Raw genomic sequence first — 23,836 nt, 5'->3', positions numbered from 1 at the left:
AGCAAGAACAGACAAACGAATTAAGTCGGTTATATCGAATCCAGTGCATAACTTATTTAATCAACCCCGAAAGGATGACAGGCAAAGTTGACCTTGGCGGAATTTGAACTCAGAACGTAGTGGCAGACGAAATACCGCAAAGCATTTCACACGGCTTGCTAGCGCCTCTGCCAGCTCGCCGCCTTAATTATTTTTATTCTTAGGCTGCATGTAAAAGTAATTGAAGAACACCCATAAACATTGAACTGATTTTATTATCACACATAAAGACAAACCTGCATTGGCCCTTTACAGATAAGAACAGCAATAATTACATAGTGGGAGAAAGATACTGCCCGGAATTTACGGCAAGCTATTGATGCAGCAACATGTGGCTTGCACATCGTAACTGGAAAGAATTGTGCTACATTTGTGGTGATGGAGGTTCCTGTCATCTAGCTGTGCCATCTGTCTTAACTGCCTTCTTGGGTCATCTGGCTGTTAAAAATGCACATTGAAGGTTTTTTTTATAGGGGACTGGAAATCAAATTCTAGAAAGCTCGAGAAAAGTTGTCCACACAGTTGCTTCACACTGATTGGTTGGTTAATAGGCCAATCACATGAAACTATAGTAGCTGACTCTTGATACCTGACCTCATATCCAGGGATTTAGTTTCGAATCTCTCTACAGTGACAAGGAAACAATAGTTTTGGAATGAAAATTGTTTTTATTTTTTTAACTCTTTCGTTACCATATTTATTTTGAGCTGCTCTGTGTGCCTTTCAATTAATTTTAAATATAACAAAGAATTTATTAAAATAACTTAGTTATCATTAAGCTAGTGTTAGGAACATAAATTGTGACTAAGGTTTGGTGGAAGATTTTAATTCAAAATTTCTGAAAACAAGACATTTGTACTCAGAGCCAGAGCCGGTTTCAGTCAAGTTGGTAACGAAAGGGTTGCTTAATATAAATTTGTAAGTTTTCTGTTTTATTAATGTTAAAGACAGTGTAAGGTGTATAATGATTTGTATTCCCTTTTATACTTACGTTTGCATGATAGAGAAGTGTGTGAAAAGATGCTGTCTCCACAAACTGAGTCAAAAATAAATAGCAATGAACTATCAACACAGCTTAAACAGATATTGATGAAAACATAAATGAAAGTGCATATCCTTTAGCCTTTCTGTCATTATAACCAGGAACATTTAAGTAATTTAGTACAAAAGTTCCATGCTAGAATTGCAATTCATTTGTGGTACCATTCTGGTACTTGAAGTCTAGTTTGTGTTACTGAGGTGGTATAAGATAAAGACCAATAGAAATGTGTTGGTGTTGCTTGGCAGAATGGAAGGGATTTTAATAGCAATTGTTCACATTCAAGACTATTTGCATTTTTATCCTTATTTAATCTGCTTGAAATTGATACATGGCTAACCATCTATTCAAAGATGAAGTTGAATTTGAAATCTATTTATTTACATCACTGTCTGTTGAAAAAGCAGAGTATACAAACTACGTGTCAGAAGTTTGATGCTGCATGACAGTGAAATATGGGTAATAAATGAGAAATAAACTGCCCAATCTCTGGTCATTGTGATTTATTGAATGCGCAGCAGTGTAAATGGGGAAAACAAGAGTGAGCACTATTGAGTTGTTGAAATAATATCTGATTATGAGAAACATTAGCTTGGTACATGTCAGGGAGGTGACTAGACTCATATGCTGAACAGTTGTATGCTAAAACATTAGAATTCTCTTCTTTCATTACACTGACATTATCCATATTTAAAAGAAAAAAAAAAAAGTCCTATTAAAATATGAACATAAAATATGTTCTCCATCTACAAGTGTTGTAAGTTTATTGTATGGCTGTGTGGTAAGAAGTTTGATTCCCAACCACGTGGTTCCAGGCTGGGTCCCACTGTGTGATACCTTGGGCAAGTGTTTATTACTATAGGCTCTGGCTAGCCAAAGCCTTGTGAGTGGGATTTGGTAGATGGAAACTGAAAGAAGCTCATTGTATCTGTTTGTGCCTGTGTCCTCCTCCACTGCTTAACGACTGGTTTTGATGTGTTTGCATCTCCATAACTTAGCGGCTGGGAAGAAGAGGCTTTAAAATATTAGCATGGAGACAGATTCATTCAACTAGAAAAATAGAAAGAAACTCTTCAACACAATGCCCCTGTATGGCTGCAGTCTAATGACTGAAACCAACAGATGATAAAAGGGGGGAGGCGGAAGGGCCAGGCAGAAAATTAAACAATTTGTGAGTGACATTATTTTGATTGTCACCCCAGCTTTTGTCAATATGGTTCATCATTCAGAGATGGGGATTGCTGATAATAAATAGTTGGTATTTAACTGTTAATAATACTTGTGTAGCTTAGATTTCCACGAGGTAGTAGTATATTGATTGTAGAATATTTTGGGAGGAAATATTTTTTAAGTAGGCTTTGTAAACTACATTTGTCAGATAATAAATAAGATAAGCGAACATACTGTTGTGTAAACCTATCTAACCCATGTAAGTGTTGAATATAAAAGACACTAAGCAATGAATTTATTGTTGGTGGTGGTGGTGGTGATGATGTCAACTACTTTAATGTTGCTATTACAATTTATTTTGTGTTTTATCTTAATAGCTATCTTTAGCTATATGGGAGAAAATGAAACAAACCATCAGTTCTAATTTAAATGTGCATAAATATTTTGCTTGATAAATATCTTGCTCGATAATATCTATTTGCTTTACATTTTACTATTCTCAGTAAATCTTCAAGTGAATGGATTTTTGCAAAATAAATAAGAATTAGAAATAAATGCAGGAAACAAACATGAAAAAGCTAAAAGAAATAAAACAGAACTGGTTTCTTTTTTGTAGACAGCAAAAATATATCACAAAAAATACATTAAAACAAATAGTTATCACTAGCATTGTTGGGGAAATTTGATCAACTAATGTAATCATCCTGCGAAGCTTTGTTATTCTTTTGATAATAGAAATTTACTAAGAGAGCTGTGGATATTTTCTGCAGGAAAATGACTCAACTTTAAATTTGCTGGTTTGATCTCTCCTCTTTGACAAATACATTTTGAGATATAACCAAACAAAAATGAATATGTTTTGTCTATGTAAGTATTGGTCTCTTAATAGGCTATTGGTAGAAATTTGCTAGCAACACTATTGACCATTGTGAATTTTGTTGTTTAGTTCCATGAAAATTTGGGCAAATGCATAGCAAGAATGTGATGTTGCTTGTTGTGAGGTTGATCGAGTTAATATGGCTGGTGTAAAACTGCTTAAGATGCTGAGTGACATTTTGGTCAGTGCTTCAACAATTTCTTTTCATTTTAGATCACAATCTCACAGTTGATGCTAAATATAGGCATAGAATTACCATCTACTAGTATTCAATTAACTTTACAACTTACAGAAAGTTGGTGTCTTGGGATACACACATCAAACTGGACAATAGTTTTAAAAATGTTGAATATTTCTTCATGTAGAGAAATCTTAGAATGAAATGTTGTTTGCTCTTGTGGTTTCGTATAATTTCAGGTCAAATTATGGAGAATATATTAATGGTATATGGAATGTCATAGATTTTTAGTGTGTGTGTGTGTACATGTATGCGTGTGTTAAATATATATACAATGTAACAAAATGATTTTTATTGCAATAAAGTGATGTAAACCATGGTAAGTTATACAGCATGATATATATTTCTTTACTACCCACAAGGGGCTAAACGCAAAGGGGACAAACAAGGACAGACAAACGGATTAAGTCGATAACATCGACCCATCCCCGAAAGGATGAAAGGCAAAGTCAACCTCGGCGGAATTTGAACTCAGAACGGCAGATGAAATACAGCTACGCACTTCACTCGGCGTGCTAATGTTTCTGCCGGCTCGCTGTTATACAGCAGGATATGGTTAGTTTGTCCATCATTGGTGACGATAACGAAGGATGAGAGAAGGAAGTGGGGCACTGCGAGCCTGGCTGTGGCTGACTGGTCTGATGCATGTTTGGAAAGGCTCTGCTGCAGTAAGGCCACTGATGGTCTGCAAGGACTGAAGGCAAGGGGTTGGATATGGGCTTGTGCAGTAGCATTTTCTTTGTGCCCCTGCAAGCCTGTTCTGTTCATAGGAGGTGGCCCCTCTCTTGGTGCAGCTTCAGAGAGCTAGGGCTTGCCTGTCTATGCATGTGAAGATTGGAGCTGGCAGATTGTATGGAGGAAACCACCGGGCATCATATATCCCAGCATGTATGATGTGGTATTTTATGTCATGTCATATCATAATATCCTTGGATATTGGATACTGTATATGTCTGGTTGTTGTATATCATAACATTTGTAATTTATGTGTGTTTCCAGATTTATCACATGCCAAACAATGTGTGTATAAGTGATTGTAGTATATAGCTCAGTGTGCACATTGCAGTTGGGTTTATACCTATAAAATGTTCCTCATACAAGTAGTAGTAGTAGTAGTAGTAGTAGTAGTTGCTGCTGCTGCTGCTGTTGCTGTAGAAAAAGAAGATTTCATTGTATGAAAAAGTGCATTTAAAATTAATCAGCATTGAAGTAGAGGGGAACCAGCAATGAAAAGTTAAAGAAAGGAAGATTGAAACAAATTCCCTAAAAATTTTGTTGTTATAGTTTACATAAGAATAATTGATCAATAAATTATAAGCCAGTAAAGATCTAATTTGAACTCAGTAAATGGATAAAAATAAAAATTAGTAAAGGCATATGACATATGATAGATTGGTAAATAGATGCAATGAAAGCTCTTTGTCTTCAATCAAAATTTCTGTTTTGGGAAGAAGTTTTGAAATAAAAAAAATAACTTAAGTGAAAAATGATGCAATAAACAATGTTGTTCCTTAGCTACCTGATTCTATCTGGATTGTTCATTCCAGCCAATTAGTGGTTTCTTGGCTTCAAGAAGAATAGAACTCTGCAGTTTCATGTATCTTGATTGTTCTAGCTGAATAAATGGCTAATTGGCAATTCCAAATTCATAATTAGAATGGAGAAGGTAACTGAAGTGTAAGTTTCTCCTTGACTCTAGAAAAATGCACCTGATCTTCATTTATTTATGTGTTTAATATTATATTTTATATTTTCTGTTTTTTTTTGTTTTGGTAAAATTAGGATTGAGAAAATAAAGAAGAAATTTGTGTGTGTGTGTGAGAGAGTTATTTGCTTCTATCAATCATCATATAAGTATGTAATGAATTAAAAAGGCCCCTCGAAGTTAGGATGGTTATTTGTCTTTTACATATTTCTTAACAATGAATGAAACCAGCTATTCAATATTTTTTAGACTGTGTGAGTGCATGTGTTCTATAGTGTTGTATGGTTAATCTTCTACTGATGTCTAGAAAGTATTTGTATCCTCAACATCATCATCTTCATCATTGTTTTGGATATTAATCCCATTATCAAAGCTGGAGTTGTTGTTTCTGGACTATCTGATTGATCAAGACTGACCAGGGGCTAAACAACAATTTAGCATTTTGATTACTTAATAGATTTAGAACAACTGGTCTGGGCCAACACAACCGCAAAACTAAACATATAATTGTTCTGAATGTTTAATTTGGCATCTTTATTTTATGAGATCAAATCCCTTTGGTGCCTACTTTACTGTTTCATAGCGACTATGTAATTTAAAACTGAACTGTCAGTAATATCTAATATTGACCTTGCCAACTGATCTCATCTCTCACTAAAATATTAGTTGTTTAATTAATGCAAATATACAACTTTGTGAACTAATTATAGAAATCTCCCCTTCATGTATAACTGCAATATCTTTGCTATCACCCCCTCATACATATGTATATATATGTAAGAGGTAGTTAAATTCTTCCTCTTCTCTCTCCTTTCTCTCTACATAGCAATCCATCTCAGCCCTTCTTACCATTTTTTATTCCTCTGCCTCTCTCTATTTCTCTTGGTCATTGTAGAAATACAATAAACTTTGGAATCAAATGAAAGTAGTGGTGGTCTGTGTCAGCAACAATTAGTCAAGTGGAGAGTGGATAAGTCTAATTAGTGAGGAGTGCAGTATGGAATGATTTTGTCCTTGCTCTTCATCTGAGAATGAAGGTAAGAAAGTGTGGGCAAGCGGAGACAAAGTAGTGTTGTCTGGGAAAATATAGGAGAAAGATGTCTGGGATGTGAGGAGAAGAAGCTAAGAATTGAAGGTAGAAAGTGCTTTAAAGGTGGCAAAAAGAAAAGGGTAAGGATTTGAAATAATGAGGTATTGACTCAAGGCAAAGCAGGGGGGGGGGGCAGTATTGTAAATGGAGGAAGTAGGCAACAAAAAGTAGCTCCGCTTAGAAAAGATATTTAAGTATTATGCTACACGGAATATTTTCCATTGCATGAACAGTGAAGGGGATGACAAGGAAAGTTGAAATATAGGAAGCTGAGGTATACAATAAATGTATACAGAGAAACGGTTCCCTCTAGGTTCTCAGTGTCTGCCACTGACTGTTTCTATATTCGAATTTACACATACCCCATGTGCTTTTTGATTCAGTTATACAATATTTGTTATCCTGTGCTGGTAAAAGCTGCACATCCCTCTTGTCCTACTTTTAATTATTTCACCTTTTCTTTGACAGTTGTTCAGTTCTGCTGCTTGAGATGTTTCTAGCCATAGATCCTGTCCAAAGCCTCTTTGTTCTCAATTTAGTCAAACATTTTAAAATGAATGCCCACTAAACCATATACATTCTGATTCAGCTTCCCCTACAGAATGTTGTTGTGCCGTTTATTGAATGTTTCTATTAAATTCTAAACCAATCCATTGTGGTTTTCATCATGAGAGTTTGATACAACCACCAAGTGATAGATTTGTTCCAACTTTTTTTTTCTCTTGCAGCCACTTTTCCTTCAAATTCAGTCATTACGACGAAATCTCTGAATAAAATTCCTTAAAAGCAAAATTGTAAAACTACTCGCTTTAATTTTTAAGTACCAGTACTTACTCTATTATGTCACATCAGAAATTTTCAAAAGTATTATGGGAACAATATTTTATTGAAATGTCTTGAGTCCCTCATTCATGTATATATGCATACACACATACATGCACATATGTTTGTATGAGTGTGTCTCTCTATTTATCTATCAATCGCTGTCTCTCTCTCTCTCTCTCTCTTTCTCTCTCTCTCTCTCTCTATATATATATATATATATATATATATATGAAGACATTTTTTTTATGACAATTTTTCTGTCATTCCTTTCAACTATTTGATTATTTATCTGTCACTTGGACATTTTGTCACCTTTACTATCTTACCCCTAAAGCAGTTAAATTAGAGACATTGCTGTATTTTTGGTAATAGTTTAAAAATAAATAAAGCTAGAATGCTCAAGGTGGAAAGACTAAGAACGGTGTTTATGATGAAACTCTTCGCTGAGAATTTTTTGTCTATGTTTTATCAGGGCATCTTTAACGAAGATAAATGTTGTGCTTGAAAGAATAAATTCAAGTGGAATCATCATGAATTTTCTTTTTTTCAACAAATTGGCCTACATACACACACACACACACACACACACACACCATCATCATCCGTTTTCCATGCTGGCATGGGTTGGTCAGTTTGATAAGAGGTGGAAAGTCAGGACTATGCCAAACTCTGTTGTCTGTTTTGGTGTGGTTCGTATGGCTGGATGCCCTTCCTAATGCTAACCACTTTACAGAGTGTACTGGGCGCTTTTTATGTGGCACCAACATTGGTGGGGTCACCAAGTAACTTTCAAGACAGTCCCCTCAACTTGGGAAGTAGTATTGAGGGAGGTGGCTTTGTGCCAGTTGATGAGAAGTCAAAAGAATAATAGAGGGATAGATAGGTATCTTATTGTAGAAGAGAGACGAAGATACTCCAGTTGGAGAAAGGGGGAAGAAAATAGAGATGGAGAGTGAAGGGGACGGTTATAGATTATGTATCAGGACATAACCTCAATGTACAGTGGGGTGGGTGAAGTGTTAGAGAGGATTGGATTAGGTGAGTGGATGTTCAGATGAGATACAGGTGACTGTAGAAACAGATGGTGAGAGGTACAGGAGTGTGTGTGTATGTGTGTATATATATATATATATATATATATATATATATAGTTTTCCTTCCCAAGTCATATAAACTCATGAGGGCTGGTTTCTGGTTTCAGTGGCATATAAATTCCCCACCTAGACAGGATGCCAGTCCATTGCAGTGTTACTCATTTTTGCCAGCTGAGTGGACTGCAGCAAGGTGAAATGAAGTGTTTTGCTCAAGAACACAACACATCACCTGGTCCAGGAATTGAAACCACAACCTTACGATCATGAGTCCATCACCTTAACCACTGAGCCACATGACTCCACTATATGTATATTTATATATACTAGAATGTTCTAGTTCATATGAAACCTTATGAAATGACAAAGTAATAATTATTAAGAAAGTCACTGCAATATAAATTGAGAATAAAGGAATGAAAACAAGCCCAATGGTTTGCACTCTCACTTTTGTATTCTGTAATTTCAGTAAAAGAATTCTTTATCAAGAAAACAAAAACTAGAAGCTAGGTCCATTCTGCGTAGATTAATTGGATGAAAATTACTCAATTAACATAACTTAGCTCCTGAGTATTTCTAATTAACAGATTTACTTTATTAACAAAGATAGTTTCTTTAAGCCTTAAATTTTTAATATTTTGGGCTGTGCCTTCGATAATAACCATAAAACCTTAGCCATTGTTGTCATCATCATTAAAAATGTATTTGTATAAAAATATTTGAAATGCTATTTAGTGTGGACATGTTAGCAAATGACGGATGTCGTCATGTCCACCACATATAATACACACTGTATGCTACTCGAAGTGTGCCTGTGAATGTGTATGTGCCTTACTTTCATATGTAATTTCATCAATATTTCTTAGAGATTTCACTGAAAGTTTAAGCTTGTCTTGCTTCTGGGGTTTCTCTACCGCACTTATTTGATGTGATTAACCAATTGTACAAGAATCGTGCCACACATGATAAAAAGTGTCTCGCATCTGAATTCCTTTGGATTCCTGTTGATGCAACTATACGGAGTTCTTTCTACAACTTCAATAACTTCACCGAATCTGCTTCCACTTCATACATTTACCAGAAAGGTGTTAGTGTTTTCTAACAGAAGTGAGTGTGGGTGTGCTTAATGTTGTGGCTCGTTAGTGCAAACGAGGACTGTTTGAGTGTGCGTAGTAGAAGATAATGAGTGTGTGTGTGTGTGTGTGAATAGCAATGATTTCACATGGATGTATATGATGGACCTGTGCTGTGGTAAATAGGAAACTGCTTCATGAGACAAGAGCCAAGCAACTGAGATTTCTCCATCCTGTTGTGATGGAGAATGTGGGCCTGGAGTATTAAGGGATGACTGGAAAGATTGAAAGGAAAAGAAGCAGAGAAAGGAGAAGGATGATGCAGATGTCAAGTCTGAGGAATTGGTTGGAAGAAGAGAGACATTGATCATCAAGAAGTGGAACTGTTACAGCAAACAAGGAACAGAGAATTGTGGCAAGGCATGATCACCTGTGTCCTACATTCTGGGCATGGCACCTAAAGAAAGAAATGTATATACATTTCAGTGCCAATGAGTTTAAGCACTGTTTTGTGTGTGTGTGTGTGTGTGTGTATGCTTGTATTTGTAGGTCAGAGTGTTTGTATGTGTACTGGTAAGAGTTGAATAATTATGTATACATGTGTGTATATAACTCTGTGTTTGTATGCAGTGTTCAGAAATGCCCTATACTTAGCAGTGATAGACACATGCATGCTTTGCTAGAGAAGAATTCATGCCTAAATCTTTCTAGCCAATATAACCCCTATATCAAAGGGACCTGAAAACATTCATTTTTTCACTGTGCCATCCACTGACTTTAACCATCAAGTCATCCTTCTCTTCATGTTTCTCTAAACACATCTCAAAATGTCTATGTTTTCCCGAACTGCAACTTGCCCATTGGCCTATACACAGAATCGTTTGCGCCAGTCTGGCAAACGCAAGCATGACTAACTAGAGTTGCTTAATATTTTTGCTATGTGTTAAAACTACAATGGTAGTAGATCAGTTTGGAATTGGATTCTTATCACCACCATCAAAATGCTGCATATTGTTGTAACTGAATACTACTACTACTACTATTACTACCACCACCACCACTACCACCAACACCATCACCACCAGACTAGAGCATTATTTAATGGCATACTTTACACTATCATCTGCTGTAATCCTCAATTTTGTATTTAAATTCTATGAAAGCTGAGTTGGCATTTCTGGTGCCAATTAAATAGCATTAATATACAGGGGTTTAGTGAACTGGCTCATTGTACAAAAGCTCTCACATAAACACCTGTACTCATAACTATGTTACACTAAACTTTGCAAATGACTTTTCTGAGAGGTAAGAAATATACGTGTGTGCATGCACCTGATATGCACGTTCCTACCACTAGAATAAATACTAAAAAGCTACAGTTTGATTATTTCTTTTTTTTTTTTTTTAACTATATTCAATTGCTGCTTGGTGAGGTGGTGGTGCTTGTAGTGGTGTATTTGTGTATTTCTTGGGCTGTGTAAAGAAGTAACTAACAATACTCACAAACAATTAACAGAAGCTTTAATTACTACACATAGAGTTTTAACTCTGTTGTTCTTTTACAAATATTAATAGTAATAATTTAAAGTTAGCAGACCAGGCGAAATGCTTTGTGCTATTTTGGTCTGCTGCTGCATTCTGAGTTCAAATTTCGCCAAGGTTGACTTTACCTTTCATCCTTTAAGAGTTGATAAATGAAGTACCAGTGAAACACTGGAATTGATGTATCCCCCAAAACTGCTACATTTGTGGCAAAATTTGAAACCATTATTATTGTTATTATTCAGTAGTTTTATTTTTATAGCGTGCTTTCACTTCACTACCGAGCGCAGCTCTGTGTGCCTTGGGTATGTGCTGTGATTTGTTGTGATGCTCTGATGGTTATTGTATGGAAAGTGTTCTGCGTAGGATGTGTGCAGTGCCTAGTAGTGCAATTTTCTGTATGTTATATGTGTTTGTAAGTCCTGGTGTTTTTGTTATGTATTTGTCTGAATATTTTTTTATCATGCCTAATGCACCTACTATGATAGGAATTGTTTCTGTTTTCAGATTCCACATTCTAGTTACCTCTATTTCCAGGTCTTTGTATTTTGAGAGTTTCTCCATTTCTTTTAGAGACACGTTGTCATCAGCCGGTATTGATACATCAATTAGAAAGCATTTATTATTATTATTATTATTATTATTATTATTATTATTATTATTATTATTAATATTATTATTATTATCATCATTATTATTATTATTATTATTATTTCTCTTTTTATTTTTATAGACAGGCCAAGTTCAGAGTTGTCAGACTGAAAGCAAATCCCACAGAATACAGCGATTCACAAACTCAGACATCCATTTTCGAACTCCTGAACTGAGGAATCTCAAATCGGTGTGTTGTTTTTTTTTTTTTCCTGTTGTGTTCTTCTTTCCTGACCCCTTCTTTTCCCCCTTTCATAAACCCTTATGTAATTATATACACACAAGCAATATGTATTTTTATGACTTTGATGTTTTGGCTTACTTACCATTTGTTCTAGTACCCCCCCACTCAGCTCAAAACAATATCTAACCGCGATACACAGATATTGTTTTGAGCTGAGTGGGGGTACTAGATTCCCTTGTTCGAAAATATGATACAGATTGTGTCGTATAGCCAGCTGAAGATGATGTCTCCTGGGGCTAAATTACAGCAACATTTGTCCTAAACCAGGACTGCCATTTAATGTTGGCAAACAATCTTTACTACAGAGTCAGTTTTGTTATACAGTGCTGAAACTTGGATCCTCAAAGGGAAACTTGGAAACCGAATAGATGGCTGCTACATGAGAATGTTAAGAATGGCTCTGAATGTTATATGCAGAGCTCATTTAACCAACAAGCAGCTTCATCAAGATCTACCCAAAGAGCCTGAGAAGATTCAACAGAGAAGCATCAGAATTGTTGGTCATTGCGTCAGGCACCCAGAAGAACCTGTGGGTCAACTGGTCTTGTGGCGGACAGTTGAAGGAAGAATCAAGAGAGGAAGAAAATATCCAACCTATTTGAACAACTTGCTTCAGGAGAGTGGAATGGCAAATGTTGACAAATTAAGAACATACATGGGGAACTGTGATGGATGGCATGCTTATGTGAAACCGTTGAAGTGTCTGGGAGGATGGTCAGACTAAACTGAACTACAATTGTACCACTGGGGCATAGAGGTTAGTTAACATTTTGGACAGTGTTAGCAATTACAATCCTAAAAAAAATATTTTTAACAAATAATTTTGACTTTAACCCTTTAGCATTTAACTGGCCGAAATATTTTACCTGTTTATGTTCAAATTGGCCTGATCCAGCCTCTCACACCTATCTTACAATGTCATTCTAAAACAAAAAACAGTCACATCACTGAAATATTGAATAGTTCAAAACATTGTGTATAAATAAGCATTATATTAGACAGGAATTGAAATGCTGGAGGGTTAAATATTTCAATCAATGAAGTAATATTTGAATACCTTGTTAGTAATCGTCTCCTGGTTAGTTTCCCATCACCTCCATCATTCCAAACTATGATATACAGTCTGATTTCTTTACTGCTTGTATTTTTTTTTACCTGGGCAGGTGCATTTGACTGAGTTTATCAACTAATGAGTTATAAGTCTTCCTTTACATTTACTGACATTCACAACCAAGAGAATTAACTTCTTTATTTTTCAGTTAGTCTTTGAACTAATAAAAATCGCACACATAATATACACACCTGTACACCCACATACATTCACATATATACACACACACACACATGCTCACAAGTATCTTATCTTTTATCTTTTGCTTGTTTCAGTCATTAGACTGTGGCCATGCTGGGGCACCACCTTCAAGAATTTTTAGTTGAATGAATTAACCCCAGTATTTCTTCTTTCCTTTTTTAAAGCCTGGTAATTACGCTTCCGGTCACTTTTGCTGAACCACTAAGTCACAGGGACGTAAAAACATCAACACCAGTTGTCAAGCAGTGGTGGGGTATAAACACAAACACACACACAATGGGCTTCTTTCAGTTTCCATTTACCAAGTTCACTCAGAAAGCTTTGGTTGGCTCAAGGCTATAGTAGAAGATATGTGCCCAAGGTGTGCCCCACAGTGGGACTGTACCAAGAACCATGGGGTTAGGAAGCAAACTTCTTACCACCCAGCCATGCTTGTGCCTGTGTATGCTTGTATGGACATAAGATTTTATACATAGATAGATAGGATGATATGGTCGAGATGTCTTGAGACAGTTACCTCCACTTGGATGGTTTGCATTTAGTGCACCTTTGCTGAGTCCACCTTCCCTCTGCTTAGTTAATAGAGGAATGTTTTACATAAACTGTTGGGATCATTTAGATTGCCTAACATTGCAGAATGTCTTGTAAGGATTTATTTTGGTGCAGCTGAAGCCATGCCTCTTCAAGGCTTTTGCAGCTTATCGGGCACCTATTACACACAGAGGCAAATATGGTATTCTCAATGATAATCTAAGGGAATGGGCTGGACCGTAAATGCTTCTTTGGCCCTACACATAGAGGGTGTTTAGCTGAGATTTATATGACAAATGATCGAGACCTTTGGCGATATGTTGTGCTTGAGAAGACTCGTCAAACCAAGTGAAATCATGTGTCTGATGCAGGTGTCATGTAACTGGCATCCACTACACTCTTGGGTTGGAATGGTTGGTGTTAAGTATCGAGCCATAGAAACCATTCCACATCAGAGTGGAACATGGTACAGCTCTCTAGCTTACCAGTTCCAGTCAACCCAGCTAATCCATGCCAGCATGGAAAGTGGATGCTTGATGAGAGTGATGTCTGTATATGTGTATATATATATTTCTTTACTGCCCACAATGAGCTAGTACTGCTCATTGTGGGCAGACGAAATACTGCTAAGCATTTCGTCCGGCGCTCTAACGTTTCTGCCAGCTCGCCACCTTCCTCTATATGTGTATATTATCAAATGCATGCACATGCCTGCATGTGCACACATGCATACTCTCTCTCTCTCTCTCTCTCTCTCTCTCTCTCTCTCTCTCTCTCTCTCTCTCCTCTCTCTCTCTCTCTCTCTCTCTCTCTCTTCTCTCTCTCTACTTGAGTTAAACACTCAATCAAATCAGACCTGAAGCTGGATCAAGTCCAAAATCCAATATTTGCTAACATTTTATTCTAAGAAACAGAATCGGTTCTGTCAGCTCCTTCTTCATAGTGATGGTAACATGGAAGAATGTGCTGCAACAATGCATCACTTCATCCACAATCTGTTGGTGATTCTCTACTCCTCACCTGGCAGGTGACAACTTTTCACCACTCAGGTAACAGCCCTCCAATCCATGGGTCTGTTTTGGCAGTTGCTGCTGGTGAGGGTTTTATGAGGCTGGAGTGCAAATCTTACCTCAACCTCTTTTAGTTGCCTTTTATGACACACAGAGGAAATGGTGGGTCTATTCTTTGGCATTCCGGTTCCCATACTGCACCAGAGCAATGCAAAGTGATGTGTTTTTGCTCAAAAACAGGACACATTGTGGCCAGTGCTTCCTGGCTGGCTCCCGTGCTGGTGGCATGTAAAAAGCACCATCCGAACATGGTTAATATAAGGTCCACTTGACTGGCTCCCATGCTGGTGGCACGTAAAAAGCACCCACTACACTCTTGGAGTGGTTGGTGTTAGGAAGGGCATCCAGCTGTAGAAACCTTGCCAGATCAGATTTGAGCCTGGTGTAGCCACTGGCTCTCCAGTCCTCAGTCAAACCAATACTAGCCTGGAAAATGGATGTTTAAACGATGATGATGAGGATTGTCCAGTGCAGGAATTGAACTCACAATCTGGCAGTTGTGAGTGCAACACTCTAACCACCAGGCCATGTGCCTTCTTTATGGAAGCTTTCAGATATGGTTTTCTTATATTCAGTTAAAAAAATAGTCAAATTAGTATTGGGGCAATTGGAAATTTTAACAATATTATAATTTGCATTGAGTCTGTTTATTTGTACCAACTCTAACCCTCATCCTGACTCCACAGCCTTTGTCACAACACTTATAGTACAGGAATGGCTTGCTCACCAGTACTTGCTGTGTGTTATTCATGAACATTGAGCTGCTCTTTGGATTACATGGTTTACCTAACCAGAACTAACATTATATATTTCTTTCTTTTATGTATAAACGTATATATTCTGGTAATTGTTCTTTTCAGAGACTGTCAGTTCGAACCCCGCACGATGTTGAAACACATGGTGAAACAACTCCTTTACGAACACCTAAGAGTGTGCGACGGTATCGCAGTCAACCGAGAAAACATCGTGTTTTAGGCACCCCTGATTATTTAGCACCAGAGATTCTCATGCAGCAAAAACATGGTAAGTCTCTTACTCATTTGTGTATCCCCTTTCAATTCTAATCACTAAATGATTTGTATTTCATACTCTTTCGGCTTCACTATATTTTCTGTTAATGATATTACATAGAGAACAGTTCCTGTTCGGCTCACTTGTCTGCATCTGTTACCGTTTCTCTATTATATTGACTATACATTCTACATTAACAATGTCATTGTAAACCAATACTTCTAACCTATGTATGTTTACTGTATTCTGTTGAATACTGCGAGTAATTAACAGCCTTTCTTAATCAATAATCATTAGAAGTAATTAACACTTTAGTATCAAGTTGCATACTTATGTGTGTGACTGTAATACTAACTAAAGGGAAATTTAGAAACCAAGAAGACTAGTGATGAACTGTGTCAGTAATAATTAGTGAGAAGGAACGTTGAAAAGTTCAGTTGCCATGAAGAGTGTGGAATGTAATGTTTTGTCCTTTGAGATTGAGCGAGAGAGAAAAAGAGAAGAAATAGTGTTGTTGTTGTGTCTGTTGACAAATGTGGAAAACTGGTTGGTCTGTAGACAAGTAGAAATGAAGGAGAAGAGAGTGTGTGAGTTGTTCTGTAGACAACTGACTGCAGCCACGCTAGAGCACCACCTTTAGTTGAACAAATTGCTCCCAGGACTTATTTATGTGTATATATATATATATATATATATATATATACGATGGGCTTCTTTCAGTTTCCGTCTACCAGATCCACTCATAAGGCTATAGTAGGAGACACTTGCCCAAGGTGCCACACAGTGGGACTGAACCCGGAACCATGTGGTTGGTAAGCAAGCTACTTATCACACAGCAACTGCTAGTGAATGTATAATTTTACCAACCACATTGACTTTAACGAAACGCAAGTGTAGACAAGTGTGAGCAAGGTAGAAGAGTGAGCGTGTGTGGTGCTGTTAATTTGTCTGTAGGTAAAAGTATGAAAGTAACTGAAAGGATATCGCTCCTTTATTTCAGGTTTTTTCATTCAGATCTACCTACAACTCAGACACTTGTTCCTCTATGCTTCTTTACTCTCAGAGAAAGATCAAGGCCTGACACATTTCAGTCTATACTTTGCTTGGTAATTCAGCCATCCAGTTCTGTTAAGTAATGTTAACAAGCTTATACTAATCATTTTAGTTAATTGCGTTTCAATAAGGTCATTGTGGCTGTTAAAAGTATACATTCTGTAGAAGTGGCTGTGTGGTAAGTAGCTTACTTACCAACCACATGGTTCCGGGTTCAGTCCCACTGTGTGGCACCTTGGGCAAGTGTCTCCTACTATAGCCTTGGGCTGACCAAAGCCTTGTGAGTGGATTTGGTCGATGGAAACTGAAAGAAGCCCGTCGTATATATACATATATATATAAATAAGTCCTGGGGGCAATTTGTTCAACTAAAGGTGGTGCTCTAGCATGGCTGCAGTCAAATGACTGAAACAAATAAAGCAATAAAAGAATTTCATTATTACACACACACACACACACACACTAAAGTATTAAAGTAGTGATCCTTATCAGGAATTAAAACTGAGTTTTGGATTCACTTTGTTGAGATCTGATGGTATTTGAGAGGCGTAGCATGAGATACAGTTTGAAATAGTAAAATTAATATTTGTGGTTCAAACAGTAATGAGAACAGTGACAGTAACATGTTGTACTGCATGTCAAAAGTCCTGGGGTCTGAAGTGAAAGATACAGTTCAGCATGTGCCCTACAACCAAAGCAGCTGGTGTTGACCTTCTTGTGGGATTATTGAAAGTAAATGATGACATGATGATGAAAGCTCTTGCCAAGCTATGTAACAATATCTGTCAGATGGGTGGATGAGATGTGATCAGTGTTCATTGCGCATAAAGCATAGCTCTCATCTGCCATACCAGTAAGATCATGCTGAGAATTCTGTTGACAAGGTTGAACTGGGTTGTCAAAGAACGGCTTGTAAAAAGTACAGATGCAGTTTCATAAAAGGATGAGCAGGAAAGACCAGACTTTTAATATCATCATGGAGAAAACCAGGGAATATAACATTCCAGAAAATATAGCATTCTTTGATTATAAAAAGGCCTTCGACTCAGTTTGATATTCCGCATTGTGAAAGATGTTACAGATGATGGGGCATTGAGGGTTTTACAGTGAACGTACTGAAGAGAATGTACTCTGGTCAGCAAGTGGCTGGAGTTGTTGTTAAGAGTGGAATACAAATTTATGGACTTTCAAGAGAAGCTGCCTCTGTTCAGCAAAGCATCAAAATGAAATCCTGCACTGGTCAGCAGCAATGTTTGGATGTGAAGCATGGATGCTATTGGTAGCAGGTGCCAGGCAACTTGAGGGGATTTAAGATGATGTGCCACTGGTGGTCAGCCAGGTGGAGCTGGGAGTGGAATGAAAGTTGATGCAGTGGTCAGATGGTGAAAATTGAAATATTTTGGCCTTGTTATTTGGATTCAAAATCTCTGACCCCACACGCTCAAAGTGGTTGTTAATAGACGATGGGTTTACAAGTGACAAAGATGAAGATGGAACGATGATATGAAGGACTAAGTGGAGGAACAAAGCAGAACGTGTGATTGCAATGCATAGTAAGGAGAAGCATTAACATCATTCATGTGAAAGGGCACACTCATCATCATTGACTGGAAGTTTTAAAGCTGTTGAAGAGAGGAAATTTTAAATAAAAGGATGGATTCCCAAAAGATTAAATACTAATATGCACCAATATGGCCTTCAGAAGATGTAATTTGAATAGCTTAGAATACAGAATATATTTGTATTCATTTCCCCTTCCCCAAACTGATATTCACTGCATCCAGTTTAATCTCTATCTTTAATCATTTGTCACACTATTCCCCCTCTCTTGCCCTTACTTGTACATCCACATATTCTATCCCTCCCTCCTATTTCTGTCTCTTTCATTCACCTTGTACCTTGATCTCACATTTCTCTCTCTCTCTCTCTCTCTCTCTCTTTTGAGATAGGGAACCCATCTGTTCATCTCTTCAGCAAGACACTTGCTCTTGTGTGATCAGGGTTTCATATCCCTTAGTCTTCTCAGACCTGGTCCCCTGTATCTAACTTTACCCTCCACCTGGTCTGCTCAGCAATAGAATAAGTGGTTCCATTCACAGCTCAAGAGTAGCAATTGCAGGAAAACTAATGGACGGAATCAGAAAAAAAAAGGATCAGGAGAGTAACAATAACAGGCCTGTCCCTCATCTACTGTATTTGTTCACCCGACTCACTACTTTCCTCATCTCTTTCACCAGTTTCATTAGCCGAATCCCACTCATTGCCTCAAAAGTGTAAACTCTTCAATCCGAACAATAAATATCATCAATAATTTCCTCAGCGTCAAAGAGTCTAAACCAGTGGTTCTCATCTGTGGTTCCCATCTGTGGTTCCCAACCCTTTTATTTAAATGAGTTTTCCCATGGACCCCTTTTAATATGCTTATTCTTATGTGCACACACACACACATATATATATATATATATATATATATATATATATAATGATGATGATGATATATATGAAATTTTGAATTTAGTTCAGAGACTCCCCAGTACTACCTTTGCGGACCACCAGAGATCCACAGACACCAGTTTGGGAACCCCTGGTCTAAGCCTTGCTCTTTTACAAGATGAAATGCTGGGCCCATCACATGCTTGTTACATCACCAAAATCAGGGTTTTTTCCTGTTAAAAAAAAGTAAAGAACAGTTTTGGAGGACACCATAAACAATGAATCATAAACACATTCGACTACAAAGATGCAACATAGTGGATCAGTTGTCTGTTTTTTTAGTATTTCATCTTTTTCTTCATCTGTTGTTCATTACTGCTTTACTAGGAGTCCAGTAGAGATGACATTTCAGCTCCTCGTCCCCTATGGCTATAACACTGCATGACAGGGTTAATTCTATACACTCAGCTGAGGTATCTTGTCTTGCCAGGTACTTGGTGACTTTACGGGTCCTGTGGTCCCCTCTCTTTTCTTCTGTCCATAAATGTATTGTGTATGTGCCCAAAGCTTTTACATCTGCACTCTCCACTATTGGTTAAACTGTTTCAATATAATCTGCAAGTCACAGTGGCATTGAAACAAAACATACTTAGTACACCACATCCCTTGTGTGTTTTTTCTGTTTTCTGTATCTTTGGTAACTCTCTGTGCCACATTTTCCTTCTGTCTCTCTCGCACACACACCTCATGAATATGTTGGTGTTTGTAAATTTTAATATGTAAATTTATATTTTTAAAATTCAGCTAATGGTGAACTTTTTCCCCCCTGCATTTCACTAGCACATCTATTTCACTTGTCTTCAGTTTTTCAGCTATATTTGTTGTTTAACTAACATAGTAACATAGCTGTCTATGAACTTCTCCTCTTTCTGCCACTTCACCTAAGGTCACCCTTGATCTCATATTACGACCTTACCTCAAATAATGCATATTTAAGTGTTCATTTTGAAATTTGCATCCCAACTGAAATCTTGTAACATGAATAGTAATGAAAGTTCAGTGGAGAAAAATTTCACCAAAGAAAACTTCTAAATTAAGTTCTAAACACCATCTTAGTATTATTCTATTATGGTTTGGTTTTCTGTTATTTGTCAGTGGATTTTGTTGCTATTCTTTTACCCAAAGCCAGAAACTTCTCAGTAGCCCCTCAGATGTATGTATGTATGTATGTGTGTGCATGTGTGTGTGTGTGTATATATATATATATATATATATATATATATATATATACACAGCTATGAGAGAGAATCCACTATATGGATGCTCTTACGCTAGATATAGATCCGCAAGGGACTCAACCACTAAGAATTGTTCTCAAGAAAATATTAAATTAATATCCAATTTTTCCACCCTCATTTTGACTTTATATATATATATATATATATATATGTGTGTGTGTGTGTATCATCATTTAATGTCTGGAATGGGTTGGACAGTTTAACGGGAGCTGGTATGGCTGAGGTTTGCACCAGACTCAATTGTTCTGGCATGGTTTCTATAACTGGAAGCCCTTCCAAACACCAACCATTTTACTGAGTGTACTGAAAGCTTTTTATGTGGCACCACTATCAATTTTGGTGTGGTGGACAGGTTTTCTTGAGGACAGCAAGGCATTAAACATCATGGCCCTATGTCATTATATATATATAAAACACTAATTACATGCTGGAGTTTGATGTTTGACACAATGCTCCTGGTCACTGGGTCCTGTGATACCATCAAGCCGATGCCAGTATGGAGGATGGACACTAAAAAAAGGATAACTAGTCTCTCTCTCACTCTCTCCTCCTTCTCTCTCTCACACATCATCATCATCTTTTCACATCTATCTTCCAAGCTGGTGTAGTTTGGCAGTTTGAAAAGATCCAATGGCTCAGAAGTGTTTCAGTATCTGTTTTGTCTTGGTTTCTATGGCTGGATGCCCTTTCTAACACGAACAAGAATATACTGAATGTTTTTTTTTGTTTTTTATTGTGTGCGACACCAGCACTAGTGGAGTTGCCCTGTAGCTTGCAAGACTAAGAGCATCATCAGCTGGAGCTCCAGTAGAAAGGAAGATAACTTCATGCTAGGTGATAAAAGGTTAGAATATGAAGGAAAATGTCTCTCTTTGGAACGGGCTTCTTGGTGTGAAGGAGGTTCATGGCTGTTCTCATTGTACAAGAGTGGGTGGGAGTAATCATTGAGGAGCTGGAAAGAGATATAAAGATGGTGGGGACAAGGCATCATGGTGAGTCCTGGGGACAGAAGAACAGGAGGGAAGGTGGGGTAGAAGTAGCATGTATGTATGAAAAGACGCGCGCGCGTGCACACACACACACACACACACACACGATAGTCTTTGAGTGTGGTTTGGGTGAAATTAGTGAATAACCAACAACAAACAACATTTATGTGCTGTGTGTTCAATACAGAGAATCAGACTGAATTGAATATACTTGTTCATTCTGTTGAACCTATGCCAGCATGGAAAACAGATGTTAAATGATGATGATGACAGGGGTGGGGTGAGTTTACTTCATCAGAAACATAATATATACATTTTTTCAGCAGTTAGCTGAGCAATGGCATTTCAGGATTAACAAATAAATGAATATTTGGTCAATGTACAACAATTCATAGGAAAAGTGAGGAAAGATTAATTTCAGGAAATAAGAACAACGTTTTTGAAATTTATCAACATAATTCCGTGTGATGTGTTCAGCCATTATCAAATTTTGAAGAAGGAATAATTGAGAAGCCATCACATGGAGAAAGCCTCTCCCTCTTGATTTCCTGTAGAATGTGATAGCTCTATTTTTTTGTTGAATTTCCATATCTTTTTCTATACCATCAGCAGAGTGTTCCAGAATGTTCTATAAACCATTTGGCAGGTATATTTCAGTTCACCAATGAATTGACTGACTGACAATTAGGTGAGCTTAATGTGTTATGTGGCAGCTGTGGTCTGAAGCTGGGAAATATGAATGCAATGCTTCAAAATGCAATCATCTCACTAGCTTCTCCTCTACAGTTTCCATCTGTCAAATTTCACTGACAAAGCTTTCATCAGTCCAAAACTATGGTAGTCAACATTCGCCCAGTATGTCATGAAACAGAATTGAACCTGGAACAATTGGCTGCAAACTTTGTAACCTCACAGCTATACCTCACAGCCCATAAATAGTGTCTTTGACTTGTTTCAGTCATTGGATTGTGGCTATGCTGGGGCTCCACCTTGAAGAATTTTTAGTTCAACAAATTAATCTCAGTACTTAATTTTTTAAAGCCTGGTACTTATTCTGTCAGTCTCTTTAACCAAACTGCTAAGTTACTGGGACGTAAACACACCAACACTGGTTGTCAAGCGGCAGTGGAGAATGAACCTAAGATACAAAAACATATATATATATATACACACACACACACACACACACACATGCACATATATATTTATGTATGTATGATGGGCTTCTTTGAGTTTCCATCTGCCAAATCCAGTCACAAGGCTTTGGTCAGCCTAAGATGCCACACAGTGGAATTGAACCTGGAACCATGTAGTTGGGAAACAGACTTCTTACCACACTGCCACGCTTGCACCTATGCCACTTAATAAATAATAAGTTAAAATTATTTTATTTAACTGCTTTAATTTCTTGATTATTGTGATAATTTATCTAAAATCATGACCAGCCTATTCTTGTTTGAAGTCGCTTTATGAAAGAGTTAAACATATTTTTGATTTGGTAGTTCTTATCTTGCCTGGGAATCCTTGAAGAAATAGTTTTCTACATTATACTCCACCATAAGGTCTGCTATCTGAAGATATAGTGTATAAGATACTCTATCAGTGATCTGTTTGGGATACTCCATTCTGTTATTATATGCTAAGACCAGCTCTTCTTTTTATTTTTCAAACTTCTTCTGTGTACTATAACCTTTGATTATATTTCAGATTCTCATGTTTTCTTCAGTGATAATTGTTAAAACCTTTAAGGCGGTGAGCTGGCAGAATCGTTAGCACGCCTGGCAAAATGCTTAGCAGTATGTCGTCTGCCACTACGTTCTGAGTTCAAATTCTGCTGAGGTCAACTTTGCCTTTCATCCTTTCGGGGTCGATTAAATAAGTACCAGTTACGCACTGGGGTCGATATAATCGACTTAATCCGTTTGTCTGTCCTTGTTTGTCCTCTCTGTGTTTAGCCCCTTGTGGGTAGTAAAGAAATAGATAATTGTTAAAACCTCTGTACAACACAATACCCAACCATAAAACTGAATTGTACTTGTTCATCAAGGAATTTATCTCAAATAGAATAACTCTGTCATCTGATCAAAGCATATTTGAGTTTCCTATACTATGTTGATGCAGTCCAATAAAACCAAAAGCTGTCCACTGCTTGTAAATGAAGATCAAAGTTATTCTTCTAAGTATGGATGTTAATTTAGTGAAATTAATTCTTCATTTCTTGGCATTATCTCCCTTCGTCTTTGAGAGTCACTTGAATTTTCTCTTGCCATCTAACAGGAAAATTTCAATTCTTTGAGAATTGTTTGCTTTTGGCATTCGGTATGACTTTCCTTAACTTATGAAGCAGCAATGAAAATCACAAATATAATACTTGTGATAGAATTTGATATTTTGAGCTATGGGTTAGCATGAAAGATTTTGAACTCTTTATCAAACCAAATAGTGGGGAAACCCATAGAATCCCGGACAAGGGAGAAAGTAATGTTCAAAAACATTTACTTTTATGCAGGAAAAATATTATTTATAATGATGTGAGATCAGCCATCCTGTTTTTG

The 23,836-nt window shown here is 37.1% G+C and overlaps 1 protein-coding gene across 1 annotated transcript in view; it reads left to right on the top strand.

Annotated features, from left to right (window-relative positions):
* The window catches only part of LOC115212233 (serine/threonine-protein kinase greatwall-like), a 788,337-nt gene that overhangs the window by 493,362 nt on the left and 271,139 nt on the right, over positions 1 to 23,836 (top strand). The window contains exons 11-12 of the mRNA XM_036502979.1: positions 11,423 to 11,530; positions 15,358 to 15,520. Coding sequence (XP_036358872.1) covers positions 11,423 to 11,530; positions 15,358 to 15,520 — 271 coding nt within the window. The remainder of the gene's footprint in view (positions 1 to 11,422; positions 11,531 to 15,357; positions 15,521 to 23,836) is intronic.

The sequence above is a fragment of the Octopus sinensis genome, linkage group LG5 (assembly GCF_006345805.1).
Source record: "Octopus sinensis linkage group LG5, ASM634580v1, whole genome shotgun sequence".
Classification (NCBI taxonomy): domain Eukaryota; kingdom Metazoa; phylum Mollusca; class Cephalopoda; order Octopoda; family Octopodidae; genus Octopus; species Octopus sinensis.
This window is presented reverse-complemented; position numbering and strand designations above follow the sequence as displayed.